We start from the raw sequence: 20,133 nt of genomic DNA, 5'->3' as shown, positions 1-20,133 counted from the left end.
AGTGGTAAACCAAATATTTCACTTCCAGTTTCAGCACTAGGTAAGTGGATGCTGCTCATCGCAGCATTGAACTTTGTCATCTCATGCAACTAGCTGCAAAACAGCCCAGCAGCTAAAAAAATCAGATCAGTGTCTCTTTCTATTTCTCGTTTGCTTTTTCTCGGGAAACTACTGTAGATATTTGTGGAACAGGCACACTCCAACTTTGTTCAAAACCACGTAAGTTGTCCAGGTTTAAGTGGAGATGGGCCAAAACCAGGGAATAAGACAACAATGGAATGTCGAGTATGTGTATAATTTGTATACTCTGTAATTAAGCCATGGGAGCAGTGGAGTGAATATAAAATGTGTGAGAGATAGACAGACATGAGGAAGTCTGGGGAGGATGCAAGCCAGACTCACCCACACCGCTGTCATCCACGGTGGGATTGTCAATCCAGCGCTGTGCCTGCTCGATTTTTCCTTCCAAGTGAACAGCTGCCTTTGCAGGCCTGCTGTTGGCCACAGCCTTGTTAGTTTTGGACTGCAGGTTTTGCAGAGCTGTTGCAATTTGTTTAGCCAAAGCTCTGGCTTCAGGCGTGTCACCTTTGCCCCTAGAAGGAATTAAAAACAGCAACCTAATTTATCACAAAGTTATGGCTGGAATGAGGTCTGTATCGCTATTAAATCTGGAGTTCACCTACAAATATGGTCAAATGAGAACTTTTTACTTAAAAAAAAAAATCGCAGGTGCAGCCCATCATCCATATGTACAATGCTGCATATGAACAGCTCCAAACTGTCAAATTATAGTATGAAATTGGTAGCTGACAACCGTGACTGTACACATTTCTCATTTTTGCCTGCATACATAAAAAGAAACACCAATACCGTTTCCTCGCAACGAAAAGTAAACAGCAGGGATTTGATGATGATGACAGTAGCAAATGATTTAAGGGGTGAAAAAAGCATCTGAACAACTGTAGTAAAGTGTGAACGCACACCAGTTGGATTAGGGAGACACAGAGCCATCAATCTCACGCTTCACGTGTGGAAAAACAAACCAGCATAAAGCTGTCCCATTTTTCAGCCGGTCTTTAACTTACTGTCTTCTGAGATCAGACAGCTTGGCAGTCATGGCAGCGATCTCTCCAACAGAGCGCATGATGTCATCTCTTTCTTTGGGGTCTTCGCACATGTCAGCAATCTTTCTGGCCTCCATGAGCACCGCCTTGACATTCTCCTCTCCCTCTGTTCCACTGTTAGGGTCTGCAAGCCAATTCTGCAACAAGACAAAACACATGCACACAAAATAATCAAAACCATCAAATTGCACTGAACTGTCTGAAGCCATGTTTTCTGAGCTAACGACTCACCTGCGCAGCATCGATCCTTTTGGCGATGGCCTGCTTGGAGTTGGTCATGGCCTCCAGTTTCCGTGCAGCATTTTCCACCTTGCCTGTGAGCACATCGAGACCTTGGGAAACCTGCTGTGCCTTTTGCATGGCAACCGGGGATGCTCCATGACCTCTGAGATGGACAAAGAAAACACCCAGATTCCATTAAGTGCACATTTGCACTTCTTTTGATCTACTTGTTTGTTTTTTACTGCAGAGCTTAATCCATATGGCCCATTTGGTTAAGTAAAACTTCCACACTTAATGTCGTAATGTCTGATTTATAGACTCATCTCTGTTTTCGTAGAGGTAACAGCACCAGAGGTTAAAAGTGGATTATGGATTAATACCAGACAGCTGCTTTTAATCTAGTGTGACTCAGGGTCTCTGGTGACAATAACATTTCTTATCAGGTCTTATCACTCCCACTTCTGTACACTATAATCCCTTTAATATGCTTACTGCATTACAACCTTTATCCTTTGAGGACTGAAAATGAAACAACTGTATCAAAGGAGCACATTGCTAAAACACCAAATCAACACATGAAATGCACAATAGCAGAAATCAAGACTACTTGAAGAAAGGTGCACAAGAGGAGGACAATTATTTTGCAACAGCTGCAGCACAAAAATGCAAAGCAGTGTTGTTAATGTGCACTTTACCTGGCTCTCATCTCAGACACCTGGTCTGTCATTTGACTCAGTGTCTTCGCTGTGCCAACTATATCTCTGCGCTCCTTCCCTGCACAAAGCTCACCAACTTTTCCGGCCTCATCAAGAATCTGCCGGATGGCCTGCTCACCTGCGTCTCCTAGAAAAAGGAAAAACACAAATAAATGAACTCAGAAATACCAAATACGTCTCTGAATTCACTTAGGCCACGCATAAGGATAAGGATGTGATTAGCTACAGAATGAAGGGATTAACGTAGAGGAAACTAAGGATTATTACCTGGTTGAGCATTTGGATCCCTCAGCCAGTTCTTAGCCTGAGCCATCTTTGAATCGATTAGCCCAAGAGCCCTCTTCATAGCCTCTGTGTCCTTTGAGTTTTGAAAGAAAGGAATATATCAATATGCTAAAAAGACTAAAATTACTGCCTCACTGTTATATGCTTGCAGCAACCAGTCAAGTTGGAGTTTACATCCATATCTGTGACATATCAACTGTTGAGAGTTTAAAAAAAAAGATGCCGATTTTGTCAGAGCCATAAATATAGATGCTACAACAAAGAAACATCACATTTTGATGGATGAATGATACACACAAACACACATATATTCAAACCAGCAGCACAAATCATCATAGTTTCAAGGCATCTTCACTAGATCAGTGTCACCAAGTCACTAACCAACCAACTGTAAAACATGATGACAATCCTCCTTTCAGCTCCTGAGTTATGGAGATGAATAACAATAAACAATTGTGCTGTTTTTGCAGAACAACATGCTTAATCTTTGCCCTTTATGATATGAAACAACATCATTTCATTTTATTCTACAGACATTTTGTGGACTTTTGTACTACTGGCGGTCTGACTAATTATGTGAAAGACATAATGTCAACATATGACATCCAGTGATGACCAAAACTTTATCAGATTCTCTTGAGTCTCCAGTTCTCAATGCCGTGCCAACATATCGAACAGACCAAACAGCTGGACAACCAGAGAACATAATTCATTTGGTCGTGGCTGTCTCAGGCATTACAATCTGCACGAGGAGTTCATGAATCATTTTACTCTTATTGCAGAATCTCCATATAAAACATTACTGTCTAGAGTCACTTTATTTTAACAGTTAATCTATTTTTCTATAAATACTAATGTTTATGTGAATCAAATTGAATTCAGTTTCTACAAAAGCAGCTATCTCAAGGCAACTAAATGCAACTTCAGTTTAAAAATCAAGTGATCTGGAAGCTCGGACTTCTCACTGAGTCAGTGACTTCAGGGAAAATTTCCAGGCCCTGTCACCGTCATGATCAACTGTTAGTTATTTGAGTTAAATAAACATTTGGCATAATCCCCATGCAGCATCGTTAAAATGTGTCACGCTCAGCCACGTAAAAACATGCCGTTTCCATTATTCTTTCCCTTTGTCGACAAAGGGTGTGCGTTTTTATAAAGCCGAGAGATTTTCCATTGTATCTCCGTCCGAGTGGATGGAAATACAACAATCTATCCAACAGCAACTGACTCAACAATGAGCCTTCTCTTTGCAGAACTCTGCAAATCAAAGCAGAGTCCTGCAGGAGCTTGAGCCAAGCGTGAGACCAGATCAGATGAGCGTTTGAGTTAACTTGTTTTTCAGGGTAAAATATCCTGCTGTATGAAGACTGACTACAGAGTTCAGTAAAGAGTTTCAAAGCAAATCAAACCACATAGGCAGAACCAACCTCCATGATTAAAAAAATAAATAAAATAAAATGTAATGTATGTTTAAGCTAGTCAAAACCAACTAGATGAAAACCATGCATGTGATTCAATGTGACTAGAAATGGAAAGAGAAAAAACAGGTACAGTCTACACAAGCAAAAAGGTGTGAAGTGATGATACCGGAGATGTGTGGGTGTATTACTTTATTGTTCAAATATGCTCAGCATGCAGCTGCTTTGGCATTAACTGACTATGTGTGTGTCTGTGCATGTGTATGAGTACAAAAAGCCAGTGAAGTAAAGTGAAAGAGATATGCTTTGCAAACATGCATTCATTTAAGCTTATATTTAGAAATTAGATGGGGTATGATTAACGCCATTGATTATGTTGATGATGTTAAATGACAACGGATATTTAGTGTTCATGAAAATAAAAAAAACATTGAGAAAATGTGGTTATGCATGTTGGATTAAACAAACAATTAGCCATTCATAAAACAAAATCCATATCAGAGTTTCTATGTGCTCTCCTCCATCAGGAGAAACCTGATGTTCATGGCAAGAAGAGATGAACACTCAGAGTCCTCCCTAATGATGCCAAAATCAATACTGCATGAGTCAGGTCAATCAATAACCCAAGCAGCTGAAGACAAGGCTATAGTGGGGTTTAAAGGACAGAGGAGGGGGGACACACAGATGTTGATACAAAGTCTTACTGCAAGGCAAACAAAATCCCAAAAAAGGCAGACATTTCTGCACTTCAACCTGCTTTACTCTTCATCAACAAAACTCCAGTCTATAGTAGATAATAGTAATTGAATTTAGGGCTGGGCCATATTATACCGTTCACGGTAATACCGGTATAATGTTAGGCAACGATAGGAAAATGAAATATCGCGATAGAATATGAGTAAAACGCGCATGCGCAGTGCCTTTGTTTTCATACGCACATGGCCGATTGTTGAGTGAAATAGATGAACCAGAATTGGTTTGTAAAAATGGTGCAACTTCAGTGATGTGGAACTGGTTTGGTGTTTGTCCGTCAGATACACGACAAAGCACTTTTTTTTTTTTTGCAGAACATGCAAGCGGCCGTCGGACTAAGATGCCCTTAAATCTGGTAGTAATCTGGGTCCTAAACTCCGTATGCTTCAGGTCAAACGAACACTGCAGCATCACTATGAGTTAAAAACTGTCTAAATTCTTTCATCTTTAATAAAACGATCAGCATTGCTGCTTTACCAGGTGTAACTGAAGTTTAACTTCCAGGCATCCATGAAAACAAAATGTATTACATTTAACGGAGTTAGAAGTTAGCAGGAAGCTAGCGGAAGTTAGCTCGCTAGTTTCGCTAGTTACCTAAGCATGATATAGCATGTTCTGACTGAGAGATTTCTGAAAAAAATCAAACGTACAGCTCTGCTATCACTTCCAACATAAATGAAGACAGGAAACTAAACAGCAGTGACGTTTGTAGGGTTACTGAAGTTGGGCTAGCTGGTATATAATAATGTGCTACGTGATCGCTAGCGACACAGCTATGTTAGCATAACATAAACAGTGAAGCTGGAGGACGAACACTAACACTTTTCCACTTATAAAAGTTAACGTTAAGGTTCCTCATGGTTAGAGACAAATGCAATCGCATGGCAGGATGCTGTAAAAGGACCAATCTTCAGTCAGGAGAACAACTGAGATAATCCATCCACAATACGAGGTTAGTCATATACTGCAACAACATGGGAATAGAGCAGCTGCCAGAGAATTCAACATTAATGAATCAATGGTACAGAAGTGGAGGAAGCAAGAAGAATGAGTTTAATAAAGTTTGATTTATCTGACTGCTTTGTTTCGCGTAATGTGCCTTATAATCCTGTGCACCTTATGGTCCGAAAAATACGTACTGCACACTACAGTTTAATGTTGCAAAGCACCTCTTATGTCAGCCCATTTCTACTGGAAATGCCTTTTGGTTAAACTTTCAGCAAGGAATTTGCATTTGCACTGTTACATTTTTATAAAGCTTTAATGTACATAAAAACCAGCTTCTTGTTTAAGTGAAAATAAATGATAGGTTGTCTTTTTGCGCTAGTAATGTTGTGGAGTTGTATTTTGTCTCGCATCAATTATATCGTCGGTTATATCGTTATCGCAAATTTTCAAATATATATCGTGATAAATATTTTTGGCCATATCGCCCTGCTCTAATTGAATTTATTAATTAATAGTCAATTTAACCTCCTAACAGTCTCGCTACTGAAAAGCACACAAAGGCACTACAAAGCACAAAAAGCCCACTCATCTCTCATAAGCATGCTGCTGTACAACCAAAGGGCGACACAGGCAAGCCTTACCTTCTACAGGGGGTGAAGGGAGAAAGAAATGGTAAAAAGAAAGGAAGAGGGACATAAATTCAAATGTTTAACTAGACATACTGACTGAGAACCACAACAGAAAATAGACAAAAGTGACACAAGAAGGAGATTTTAGAGAGACCCTGGGATAGAAAAGGAGCTGCACATGCAGAGCTGAAAAACATAAAAGAACCTAACACATTAACCGACTATACAAGAAAGAGAGAGGAGAAGTTAAGGCATGTGTACTTTGTTTCTAATTGTAATGAAAAAATCTCATTCACACCTGTCAAAACTGATACAGTCTCATCGTGATGAAACAAAGCACTTGTTACTAAAAGGGGGGAAAAATACAGCTGAGAGTTACCATCACTTTATGAACTTTCCAGTTCATTGCTGATCTTCTATGAGTACATGGAAGCAATATGGGTGCTGTCTTTGTTTTCCCAAAGCACACAAAAAACCAGGTTTAAACACAGCAGCTCAAACAGCCACACAGACTGTAGCTACTCGTGTATATTTACTGTGTAAAAGCGACTCATATAATTATACTGTACGAACCTTGTTTGCCCAAGCATCCTCGTCCCAGGAAGTCAGCTGCAGCACTCGGATGATCTCGTTTATCTCGGCACTCATCTTCTCAAAAGTGAAGTTACGATTCTTCAAGGCCTCCTCCACTCCGTGGCTTTCAGAGGTCTTGGTTGTCACATAAATTTTGATGCCTTAAATACAAAACGGAACTTGCGATAAGAAATCGGATAATCCAAATAAAAATGGCTTCCCTTTTAAAGAAACACTGACTTGTGTAACAGTTATAAAGAACAAGAGTACCTGAAATGAGGATGGGCAGCAGCTCTTTGACAGTGTTCATAGAGTTGACGAGCATCACGCGATGCTCCTGATGCGTGAGCTCCTGCTGCCGCTCATCTATCATCTTTGCCATCTTCGTCATACCTGGAAAAAGGCAACAAAACAGAGTTGGAAAAATAACTATTTTGCACTGGTATCACAACTGACACTTACACTAGAATGATTACACAGCAAAAACAACTTCTGAATCTGTCAACTAACACAGCAAAATGTTATTTTTACACGCTGTCTAGTTAAGACTTCGGCTAAGTAAGCTTGTACTGGAAAACCGACCTGGTCCCAGGTTCTTTGTATATGTGATCAGGTCCTCCATAGACTCCACCACCTCTGCCACAGCCAAATACTCCAGGATGCCTCTGCACACACGGATTATTCTGCGAACCTATGAGAACAGTAAGAAAAAAAAGAAAACAACTACTTAATCTAATTCAAAGACAAATAAAACAAGTGATCATGCAAACACACATTCACACACCCCTTTCACATTCCCTCCAATTACACTCTGATAACACGGCCAACTGACATTCCAACTTCTTTGTGCTGCTTCACTCCAGCTTTATGTGAACTGCTGGAGTCACCACTACACTATGCAGGGTGATCCCTGAGCTCTACCGGAAAACATGATTGCAGTGCTGAATGATGACTCCTGCTGACTGCTGCAGACAGGACTGGGATGCCTGATGTCTGCATCCAGAGTGCTGACCTGCAACTTTTTTCATTTCACTCTCTGTCCCTGAGAGGAAAAGATAGATGGGCATGACAGATGATATTCCCGTCTGATTTGAGATATAAGAAGTGTTTCTGTACACGTACAGTATATTTATCTACGTCTCTGCCTACAGTACCCAAGAGGAAGGCCGGAATAGATACTATCCTTACAGCAGAGAAGCCTGTGACAGCAATCCTCTGAACGTCTAAACAGTCAATTAATAAGTCGGTGAAGCCCTTCCAAATCAACCGCTGAGCACAAGAACGGGAGTAGAAGGTCACTAAACCACCATCAAAAGTATGAAATGAATCTGGTGCTGTAAAACTGATATCTAGCAGCGTCACCTTATCAGTATTTTGTTGCCGTAACAAAACTGATGTTCTGACCTCCAGCAGATTTATTTTGGTTAACAGGTTTTCCATGTAAAATGAAATAAATTAATGAATGAATACCTCAGCCTCATCAAAGGTGAGGAGCAGGTCAGAGGTCCCAGACAGGATGCCCCGAGAGCCATCGATCAGGTAATCCCGAGCAGGAACAGAGTATGGATCAGCTTTCAGCATGGATGCAGCCTGTACCAGTTTAGCACACGCATTCTCCACTCTGTGGAAAGAAGACAATCCATTTCAAGAGCCTGTAGAAAAATGCTTAACACGAGTCATGCTCATGGTACAAAGCCAAGTGACATTACAAGTAGAAACAACATAAAGCAAAGACAGATGGAAGCCTTAGCATGTAGCCATAACATATAGTAACTGCAATGTAAACATAACTTTGTTTCATTTCCTCTTTAGTATATGCTTTTTTTTAAAGAAAAAAAAAAAAATCACACCTTGTGCAGTAAAGTTAATGAAGCGTGAATCCTTTTCACACCATCTTCCATAAAGTGCATATCAAGAACATCGCAGTTCTCGCTACAAGTGTGGCAAACCACAATTCTTCAGATATTCATTTACATATGGACTCAAATGAAGTGATCCTCATAAGATTTTACTCTAATTGTTGCTAGTTGCAATCAAATGTAACCAAAACACAAAACAAATACAGTCCTGTGCACAAGTCTCAAGCCATCAAGAAATAGGAAGCGTTCTTAAGAAATAGGAAAAGACCTGACACAGGAACTGACAAATGCATCTGACTGTTCAGTTAATCCATCTACTAATTACTGAATGTTCATCAGAAATGAACTCAATGGAAGGTTGGCTCTCAAGAAGCCATTTTTAAGGCAGGGAAAGGTATACCAAATTATAGAAGAACTAAACTGAAAAACGGAATGATGAATGGTGACACGTTGGAGGCGGTATCATGGTTTGGAGCTAGAATTCAGCCAGTGGTGTTGGGGATTTTGTCAAAACTATAGGAATTAAGAACAGGGAAAAGTACCATCAGATTTTCATCCATCGTGTGATACCATTTGGAAAGCATCTGTTTGGCAACAGCTTCATTTTGCAGCATGACAATGATCATAAACATACTGCCCTTACATGGGGTTTTTCCATTTGTGTTTGTGCATTTGAGTAAATAATTGTCAACCGTTTTAAATTTTTCCTAGCAAAATACAAAGAAATAATGGGTGGGTCAAGACGTCTGCAGAGTACTGTAAATATTTCCACTCAAACGAATTCTTAACTGAAAAATGTGATGGCAGAATTTCTCTGGTAAGGAGCCCACACAAACAGCTAATAACAGTATCGTCAGCTTCCTCTATTTGCTCGCAGAAAATAGAAGTGTGTGAAGTTGGCAGTCTGTTAACCAAAAATGGTCACGTCATACTCTAGCTGAGCATACGCAGTCATTTCTTATTATATACCCTAACCAAACTTTGTTATTTAGTAAGGAAGTTATAAATACACAAACTAATTTCTTCAGAATAAAAAGTATAAAGGTCCTTTCACTGTATCTTTTTAAAATGATCTGGGGGTTTTCTCTATTTTGAAAACTTCAATGATCTCAGAAATACATTTATGCGATTTTAAAATCTATTTTAAATCATTTAAAAGTTTCGTTTGGAAAATGTTAAAGCACAAAATTAAGGAGTTACTGTTTGCTGAATGTCCTTTTATTCCTCGAAGAAAGACTGTAAAAAAAACTGCCTAATTAATTGACCTTGAGTGGTGGTCTTTAATGAAAAAACATAAAAGAAATGGGTAAAATTTGGTCTCATGAGCAGAGTCTAAGTAATCAAGTCTGAGTCTGGTTAAAAGCTAAAGCAATGTCATGTGTCGTACTGATTATGAGGCAAATCTGTGATAGTGGCTACATAAACAAAAATGGCCTGACTGAAATATTCATTCTGTAAACAATCTTTTGATACAGAAGTTATCTTGCTTTCACAGGACGTGATACGAGATCCAAGAGGTGGGGTTCCCCTCTGAACCCCACCTCTCGAGTCTGGCCTTGGTCCAATTTAACCCCTGCTTTACAGAAATGTAAAGATCAATAGCTGCCTCCTGGGTGTGGTGTACTCTGTGACTTGTAAAGCAGTAAAAAAAGAAAAAAAAATGCAGGCTCAGCCATTTGATTCATTGTCGTACATGCCAACTGCAAAATATCTCAGCCATTTTGCACATCGAAACAGGCAGTAAGCCAAGGAACAACACGTTTCAGTTCCCACGGTATACTGACTTCCTACATTTGCCTACAGGCTAAAGGGTTCACCGGTAACAAGGAAACATTACTGCTATAGACTAAAGGGGCCAAGCAAGAGACAGTCGGTTAATCAAGTCTTGTGTAAGATAAAGGCTAATATATGTGCATGGCATCAAGGTTGACATGAATGTGTGTGTCTTTGCAGAGCCAGCCAGCACTGTCCTTCAGCGTGCACCAGAAAGAAAAGAGACATGCATTAACTGGATCCCAGCAGACACTATATTTAGTGAAGGAGACACATTCCAGCGCATGTGCTGATGGATGACGACAAGGTGACGATGTGACTTTGAGGCGCCAAATGTGTTGAGCCTGACGACCTGTGCTTGCCAATGCTTTTCCCTGACCTTGGGGTGGCCCATAGGACGCCCTTTCCCCCCTCGCTGACTGCAGTTTCTCATATAATAAGGATCAGTCAAAAACTGTGATCGAGACAGGCAGCAGATAAGCACAAACTAATGACTTAAGCAATGTCAAGCAAGCCAGGGGAACAAATACACTGATTAAATGGGGACATCTCTTTTCTATGTCAATATCTACATTTTTTCTGTAAACAAAAAGCAGCAGCCAGCGACTCTCATGAGGCCCCACTTCTTAAAGGGTAAAGGAACTCCTCCCAGATCTAAAAAGTATTTTTGTTACACCATGGCAAGACTGAGGCACTTAACATGCCATGTCTGACCTTTGCCTGGGCACAACCGGCCATTACTGCAACAGATAAAGAGAGAAAGAGATCCAAAGGGAAGCTGATGGGTTCCACATACTGAAAGAGACATTTAATCCAAGAATTTGAGATGTTTGAGATGAATTTGAGGCATTTACTTACTTGATAAAAGCTGGTGGCATGTCCCTTTTCATGAGCTGGTCTTCTGTGGTTTGTACAGTCTCCTTTCCCACCTGGAAAACACAAATGAGTAAACATTAGACGCGCATAATGTAAAGAAACATGACATTTAAAGTAAACACAGTGTGTGCAATAGCACACCAAGCTGACCGTGATGGGAAGTGTTTGGGAACATACTGGACATTTCTGGCATGTCCAACTTTAGAAACTGAAAAAAAAAAATTCCCAGCAATTTTTCACTAATCAATCAACTGCTGACAATAAAATAGATCCATCTGGGTTTTAGTGATATTAAAGGTCAGCACAATAAAATCAACAAAGTGTTATTTGATTGTTTATCCTACAATCAACTTAATTTCACTCCATATTTTACACCTTATCATCAGTGCACCTGCTGTGACTCTATGCCCCATAATTGGTCTTTACTTCGCTGGCATAGAAACTATAAGTGTGGCCAGGGACAGAGAGCACATGTGTACAAGTGCATGTTGGGAAAAGAGGTGTGCAAGCCTAAGTTACCTATTAAATAATGCATGCAGACTTTCTCCTCAGCAAATGTTTTACTTGCCAGGTACTCTGTGGCAAATAAATAATACAGGAATATATTCATCTGCCTTGTGCCTCAGTGTGGTGGCACATGTCTCAGTTTTCATGAGAGACAGATTTAGGAAAAGTGAAGTCAAAGTGTGGTTATTCTACTGGATTGTGTCCATGGGGTTCTCTGATTCCATCACACCTACTATTCTCACAAATGAGCACAATTCAAGAATAATAATCTAGATAATAACCATAAATAATAGCAAGGATACTACAAACCACTTAGTTACAAAAAAAAAAAAGGCAAATTGGTTTACTTGCCTAATAGATGATACATATACTCTTATCTTGCTTTTGTTATTTATGTGCCTGCTGTTCACAGGTCTTATTATTTATAGAAAGTCTTTCACCTCTTCACAATATTCCCACAGCTTTTAGCCTGTGCAAAAGTAGTCTGACTCAACAGATAAATACTGGCCAGTGATATCACCAGATGGCATTAAGAGCAACTGTGACACATTCACTGCAGCCGCAAACTTTTCTGGGGCCTACAGGTCATCGGCCAATCTTTAACCTGACAGCTCCTGTCAGATTGCGCCAAAGTGTGAATAGCGCAGTCCAGTACATTTAACACAAGTGAGTGGGCGTGTTCACTATCCATGCTGCTCCCTCATGAAGCGAAATGTTTCCAGGTTTGGAAAACCTGTCTGACACAGAGTATTTAGGCAGATATTTTATGATATGATGGTCCCAAAGCTCACAACCAAAAATCCCAATAACAATTTCCCATTTAACCAGAAGGTGTTATGTATTCTTTCTCTGTAATATTTAAAAGCCAGTTAGCCATTATATTTACAAACTGTTAAAGATAGCACCAGTAATAAAACAGCAGACACGAGACACACCCAACACCCAAGCTTCAACTCTGACTAGTTCATCAGTCATGAGGATTTCTGTGAGTCAAAGCTTAAAGCCCCTGTACAAAATTTAAACAGGGTGGACACAGTCTATTCCAAAGCTTTTATGCAATGTGACCACAGTACATAGATCAACTGAATGTTATATGCATGAGTAAAAACTTTGTAACCACAACTTTCCTCCTTAGAGAGTCTTGCTGTTAATCAGGCAGTTTTTCAGAATGATGTCCTGTTAGTTGTGTAGCGAAGCACTATTTCAACAAGGCAGCTGCTGGGGGATGCCAGGCCTTGGTACAGTTATAATGTGCAAAGCAGCTGAACGCCTCCTTGCAGCTGGCCATCCAATGCCAAAATGACTCACCTCCCCCAACCATGACCTCAGCTCTGCGGGGAGGCACAACTCACCCACGTTGAGCCGCCATGGGTGAGAGATCATAGGCATTCATCCTTACGGAGCATACTGACCAGTTTAAATGAGATGCGTTGCTGCACAAACCTTTCCTTTCACATTAATATTGCACTACAAATCAGCTGAATAGTAAAAGTGTTGCAGAGTGCTAGATTATGTGTGACGGTGTGATTTCCTGACTGTCACACAATTTACTCTTACAAAGCATTTCCAACGTGTTTCAATGTCCTGAACACTTTTGTACCCGCTAGGCAACACACCAGGAAGTTCTTCAGTTACGTTTGCGGAAATATATCTGAATTTTGGACAAGACAAAACAATTTAGAGATGTCTAATTAGGGCATGGGAAATAATGAATCCAAATCCTGGCACAACTTTCAAAGTGTTTTTTAATCTCTTGGAAGTTCCTTTAAAACAGTGACTTCTGCTTTTGCTTTTCTTATTCATGATGCATTCCTGATGCTACAGTAAGCAATCCCAGTGAGCTTGTCAGTGTGTCTGTATACAGCCACTAGAAGAGCCATTCCAGATGGTTGACGTGGAGGCAGTAATGGAGCAGAGCACACATGCATCTCCTCGCGCTGTGCTCACTGGACCTGAGGGACTCTGAGTAACTGTGGGGTTATAAATTAGGAGCAAAGGTTGTGCCAAACCAAAACTAAAGCTCAGCCGGGGAGTAGGGCTGGGCCATATGATACCGTTCACGGTAATACCGGTATAATGTTAGGCAACGATAGGAAAATGAAATATCGCGATAGAATGGGAGTAAAACGCGCATGCGCAGTGCCTTTGTTTTCATACGCACATGGCCGATTGTTGAGTGAAACAGATGAACCAGAATTGGTTTGTAAAAATGGTGCAACTTCTGTGATGTGGAACTGGTTTGGTGTTTGTCCGTCAGATACACAACAAAGCACATTTTTTTGCAGAACATGCAAGCGGCCGTTGTTATTGTCATATTTGTCGGACTAAGATGCTCTTAAATCTGGGAGTAATCTGGGTCCTAAACTCCGTAATCTTCAGGTCAAACAACACTGCAGCATCACTTGGAGTTAAAAACTGTCTAAATTCTTTCATCTTTAATAAAACGATCAGCATTGCTGCTTTACCAGGTGTAACTATAAAGTTTAACTTCCAGGCATCCATGAAAACAAAAGTTATTACATTTAACGGAGTTAGAAGTTAGCAAGAAGCTAGCGGAAGTTAGCTCGCTAGTTTCGCTAGTTACCTAAGCATGATATAGCATGTTCTGACGGAGAGATTTCTGAAAAAAATCAAACGTACAGCTCTGCTATCACTTCCAACATAAATGAAGACAGGAAACTAAACAGCAGTGACGTTTGTAGGGTTACTGAAGTTGGGCCAGCTGGTATATAATGATGTGCTACGTGATCGCTAGCGACACAGCTATGTTAGCATAACATAAACAGTGAAGCTGGAGGACGAACACTAACACTTTTCCACTTATAAAAGTTAACGCGAAGGTTCTTCATGGTTAGAGACAAATGCAATCGCATGGCAGGATACTGTAAACGGACCAAACTTCAGTCAGGAGAACAACTGAGATAATCCATCCACAATACGAGGTTAGTCATTAATATACTGCAACAACATGGGAATAGAGCAGCTGCCAGAGAATTCAACATTAATGAATCAATGGTACAGAAGTGGAGGAAGCAAGAAGAATGAGTTTAATAAAGTTTGATTTATCTGACTGCTTTGTTTCGCTTAATGTGCCTTATAATCCCGTGCACCTTATGGTCCGAAAAATACGTACTGCACACTGCAGTTTAATGTTGCAAAGCACCTCTTTTTAACTTCAGTGGATATTATACATGGTTATGCTCAGGATATGTCAGCCCATTTCTACTGGAAATGCCTTTTGGTTAAACTTTCAGCAAGGAATTTGCATTTGCACTGTTACATTTTTATAAAGCTTTAATGTACATAAAAACCAGCTTCTTGTTTAAGTGAAAATAAATGGAAGGTTGTCTTTTTGCGCTAGTAATGTTGTGGAGTTGTATTTTGTCTCGCATCAATTATATCGTCGGTTATATCGTTATCGCAAATTTTCAAATATATATTGTGATAAATATTTTTGGCCATATCGCCCTGCTCTACCGGGGAGGCTGGAGTGGCAGGGAGCATACGCCACCCTGACATTCCTCCAAAGAGGCTCTGGGAAAAAAAGCCAGCAACAACTGATGTTGGGATATTTTTAGTATTTAAACTACTTACTCAGTGCATCCGAGTGCATTTCCTTTTTCCAGTCTTATCTTGCTTTAAAGCTTTGTCATACTTCTACTGATCCACCTGCAAAAAGTATTTTGCACAGTTGCAGTAAACTAGAATGATGAAAAAAAATGTAGCTTCCTTGTGGTTTCAGCAGCTACTTGATTAAATTATTTGCTCATCAGCCCTAACAGGAACAAAGCATATGAATGCTGAAGGTCTTTTATCAACAGCTATATGAGATTATTTGCATATATGGTCTACTATTTATAGATTACTTTCACTCCTTTATATCAGTGTGCTTCGAGTACTTGTTAGGTGGGTTAGGTAAATAAATCTATTATGTCAAGGGGGCTCAAGCAGCTCATGAACGACTTTCCAAGGTAAGGGTGATTGTGTAAGCTCTTCACAGAACTGTTAAAACAACACTGCTATTTATTGAAGCTCAAGTCAAGTTTAGACATGATCTGAAACTGAGCATTCATTTAACAAGAGCTGAGTCATATTGACCCCGAAGCGTCGCACAGGAGTCTCTGAAACTGAGCAAATTTAAATTTCTTGATACTGTCACTGTCTTCCTTTCCTTCCTCCCTTGTCGTGCCTCTTCCTGTTGTGTGAAGTTCAAAAATTGTTTTGCACCAGCGATCCAAACAATTTGATGTAAAAATAGAACTGTAACCAAAGTTTGCAACGCTTGTTGTCGAGCAGTTTGTGATGCCTGGCCTCTTTTACTATTTTGAGCCTCTGTCGTGATTTTGGACCACATTCCTGTGACGGCAGCAAAGCCCTAGTTTGACATTAGGGTTACAGCTTGTGATTATTTATCTCTTGATTTGTCTCCTGGGGTCTTTTGTTGGCCTAAGAGATTAATAGTTTCTTCTGTAAAACAATAGAAGATAATGTCCTTCACTAGTTACCAAAGCCAAGAATGGCCTGTAATTACAAGTCTTGTCCGACAGCAACAAAAGTTGAAATGCAAGGATATTTAATTTATAACAAATCAAACTTAATATAAAGAATAATACTGAACTGAGACCCCTGAAGCCTATACTTTGTATTTCTTTTTTCCAGATTACTTTTCTGTCAATTTTATGGTATTTTCCCCCCATTAAATTATTGATATCAAGACTTAGGGAAACAATGACATGAGGATGTCCGGTCACCAGTCATTAGTAATTAAAGCTATGACAGCCAACCCAAACCACAATAAAAATCCTCTATTTCTTGAATAGAATCTTGCAAAACAATTTAAAGAAGCACAGCTGTTCCCTCCCAGCATCTTTTTAAAGCCTTCCACAGATTTAGTGTCATCTTCTTCCAAGCTGCCATTACAACACTTTTAGCTGTGTGTCCCATTTGAGCCTAGAGTGGAAACACTGGCACTCCTGTGTTGTGAAGTAGCTTGATAAAGTGGCTGCTCCTTTAGCACAGACTCTGCATTGTTGACAGGAGCCCATCACTCTTTCTCGAGAAGAAAGGCGACTCTGAAAGCCTCCAGACTGCCAAGACACAGCCTGCCTTTCTCATGTCGGGCAGTTTTAACACAATACTGCGTTAGTCATGGGGACCTCAAAGATCTATGACTGCAAAATTCCTACAAGCAGTGCTACCGCTAACCCTTAACACCATATAAGAAAATAAACTACTACACTTGTATTTCTCAGAGAGAAAGATGCCGATTTCCACAGTAAGTGTCTCTGAACTGCAATCTGATGCCAAAGCACTCCATTAGCTACCTTTGATCAATAGTCTCAAACCAGGGAGTCCTGCTTTTTAACATATCAAATGGCTTTTGACTAATAATGATTCAGAAGGGCAGCAGAAACATTGTGCTTATGGCATTATCACACATCTTCCAAGCGGTGTCCAACATGTTTGTTTGTTTGTTCTTATTTGGATCAGTAAACACTTATGCACGGTGTGTCCAAATCCTATCATCTGCTTGAAAGTCACAAATCAATTGTTCTGCTAGGAGAGGCAAAACAGGCTCTGTGGCTAGAGAAATACATCACAACTACTATTTCACAATGCAGGAATTTTGCAGCTCACAGCCTTACTGGGGAACAGCATTCATACTCATTGTCCTTATCTTAAAAAGAAGAGTGAGTCAATAAAAAGCATGTTGCATGTGTTCACTTCCACAGAACAAGGACAGCTAAAACAACACATTTAACAGATAACTTTTAAGTGCTAGAGAGGAAGCCTCAACTTCACATTTGGCCAACCAATGACGTGGTTCCATATAAAACCTATTTGTCACCATCTGATTGATATAATTATTTCCATGAAATGTAGGACTGTAACTTTACTTTATATTCCATTAAACTAGACTACAGCTCAGCTTGTGTAGCAGAAAATGAGGGGGAAACTATTCTAAAAAGACAGTCTAAAAAGGGAGCTGATGTTTTTGTTCACGTTTACATGAAAAGAATATTAATTTTCAGTTAAAATACAGACTACACTGGTGTAAAAACGCAAACTGTTGAGTTTGAAAGAGTCAAAGACTTTAAATATCCATGAATCTGTTAAAGGACACAAATTATTACTGCCTCTGTTCTCCTACAAAATATAACTACACAAGGTACATCACAGAAAGCTGAACATAGCAAAATAGCCTCGAGTAGCAGCTGATGGCTTAAAGGGGTTACTAGAACTTCATGTTTGTTCATTACTCTATCATAACTAGCATGAATGGTGTCCACAACAGAACTAATCATAAAAAGAAAGTGCCGGAAGTGTGCCGAAGAACATGGTTTGTCTGACAACGTGGAAAACAGCAGCTCAAAGGTGGAGTGGCTAAATGTTGAGGTTTCCTTGGGCAAAATACGGTATCTCCAAGTTCCTTCTGATATTCGATTACAACATGGACAGATGTGATCGCAGTGAATGTACGAAAGTTAAGTTAAAAGCTAAGAGCTCAAATAGGGTAAAAAAGAGGCAAGTACAAGTCCTTGTCTACACCTGACTTGGAAATGCATTTTATATTTCTACTACTCTCTCAATATTCTTTCATAAGTTTCAATTGAGCAATTTTAGAAAGCCACATCCGTGTTTTAAAATACATTTGGTAATACTGATTGCAGTGTTTTTGGGGAACACAAACTGCACAGGAAACAATTACAACAAAATCTTGAATTTTTGTTTCTTGGGGAAAAACCCCCCCACAAAAAAGATCACCCCAGGTGCATTTTGTGATTTGTCATGGTGTGCTCTGGAGTCATAAACACCCTGCTGCTGAGGGACAAGGGTTTCCCTTTGCTTTCCTTTCATTTGTTCAGAGTGGGGCTGACAGCTGCTGGGTATTCCTGACTTGGCTTCCTGCATTTCCTTTTCAACTCAACGCTCTGCCGTATTCTCCTATCCCAGCTAATTTTCATCAGAAAAAGCTAAAAATACACAAACTTTGCATTATGAATTGATAGTGCATGAGCATGAGGACTAGTAAGGTGTTCTTGTTTGACTATACAAACATTTCACAGTCCATAGTTCTCACATTGCTGCCAAGATAATAGAATCAAATGGAGAGCTGCATGAAATTGTTTCCCTTGACAAAATGCAGGAAGTTTGAGTACCAGGTAATAGGAAAGGGTTTCTTTTGTTGGCCTGTGAAGCAGTTTACTTAATGAGCTCATTTGTTTCCCATCTCTAAAGGGTTAGAGAAGTGGGTGATTGAAATTGCTATAAACAAAAATACTCAAATACTGATCACGTCACAATTAAGTATTTAAAAATTCCCCTAAAAGCGCCCTCGTGTTGCATCCTCTGTATTTCTTTCAAAGTTTAAGGACATTCGAGAAGATATTAAAGGCCTCCAAGAGTCTTGCAGATGTGTTGTGCAGATTGAGCAAAAAGCATGAGGCCAGATTTCTCACACAACCCACTAATCAGTGACTGCTGCCGAGCCCAGCTTCCAGTAACTGCATTTCATAAATCAGAGTGATATTTTGTAACCTCCAGAGTGTTGCAGAAGACAGTAGCTTCTTTATCCCAACAAAAACTCAGTGATCTACACAGAGAAGCATCTCCACAAGTCACGTGATCTCTGCAAACAGGAAGAAACTGGATTTTTTTTTTTTAACCTTACACCTATAAAAAGGAGCTATAAAAATAATGAGCTACAACAGGCCTGCACAGCCAACCTTAAAGGCTGGCTACTGACACAGACAAGTATGCTCTCCATTTATCCCATTAGGACATTATCAAAACTCTTAGAATCATTAAAAATATCAGTCTTTTTAACAGTGATATGTGCCTCAAAAATGATTTTACTTTGTCAGATTAAAATGACTGCTAAAATTGAAAGACATCAATAAAAAAACAAGCATCAAATTTTCATGACAGGATGCTTTCTTTTAAACATTTTCAGCTTTACAAACAACTTATTTCATTTTCTTGATGTTGCACAAATGAGTGTTGTAACGGTTTACAACACTCATTTGTGCAACAAAGGCAATCGTTCTCATTGCACAAGCATATTGGTTCGGCTAGAAATCGACCAGTCAGCCACAGCATAGCCACATCCTGCAGCTAAAGATATGTATCAGGCTAAAACTTGATATCACTGACAAAAAAGAAGCTCCTGACATGTGAAAACATGGTCAGGGAGTAAAGTTGTTCATTCAAAGGATCAGCCCAATCCCACCTCCCCCTCCAAAATGGGATAAATTCCTGCCTGTTGGGAATTCTTCGCATTCCTCACATTCATCTTTAATTGAGATCTCGCTCATTGTCTCAATGAGGAATAACTACAGGGAGTGCAGAATTATTAGGCAAATGAGTATTTTGTCCACATCATCCTCTTCATGCATGTTGTCTTACGCCAAGCTGTATAGGCCCGAAAGCCTACTACCAATTAAGCATAT

The 20,133-nt window shown here is 39.8% G+C and overlaps 1 protein-coding gene across 1 annotated transcript in view; it reads right to left on the bottom strand.

Moving 5' to 3' along the window:
• LOC146703268 (vinculin) overlaps window positions 1–20,133 on the bottom strand; it is a 30,862-nt gene that overhangs the window by 5,009 nt on the left and 5,720 nt on the right. The window contains exons 2-11 of the mRNA XM_085466416.1: window positions 11,159–11,229; window positions 8,139–8,289; window positions 7,251–7,359; window positions 6,939–7,061; window positions 6,669–6,829; window positions 2,330–2,420; window positions 2,042–2,189; window positions 1,356–1,509; window positions 1,086–1,261; window positions 403–593 (exon numbers count right to left, since the gene is read on the bottom strand). Of these exons, the coding sequence (XP_085322542.1) occupies window positions 403–593; window positions 1,086–1,261; window positions 1,356–1,509; window positions 2,042–2,189; window positions 2,330–2,420; window positions 6,669–6,829; window positions 6,939–7,061; window positions 7,251–7,359; window positions 8,139–8,289; window positions 11,159–11,229 (1,375 nt within the window). The remainder of the gene's footprint in view (window positions 1–402; window positions 594–1,085; window positions 1,262–1,355; window positions 1,510–2,041; window positions 2,190–2,329; window positions 2,421–6,668; window positions 6,830–6,938; window positions 7,062–7,250; window positions 7,360–8,138; window positions 8,290–11,158; window positions 11,230–20,133) is intronic.

This window comes from Copadichromis virginalis, linkage group LG8, assembly GCF_057382275.1.
Source record: "Copadichromis virginalis isolate Kocher_CV1m ecotype Utaka linkage group LG8, C_Virginalis_male_GT1.1, whole genome shotgun sequence".
Classification (NCBI taxonomy): domain Eukaryota; kingdom Metazoa; phylum Chordata; class Actinopteri; order Cichliformes; family Cichlidae; genus Copadichromis; species Copadichromis virginalis.
The sequence above is the reverse complement of the archived record's forward strand: the minus strand, read 5'-3'. Positions and strand labels throughout refer to the sequence as shown.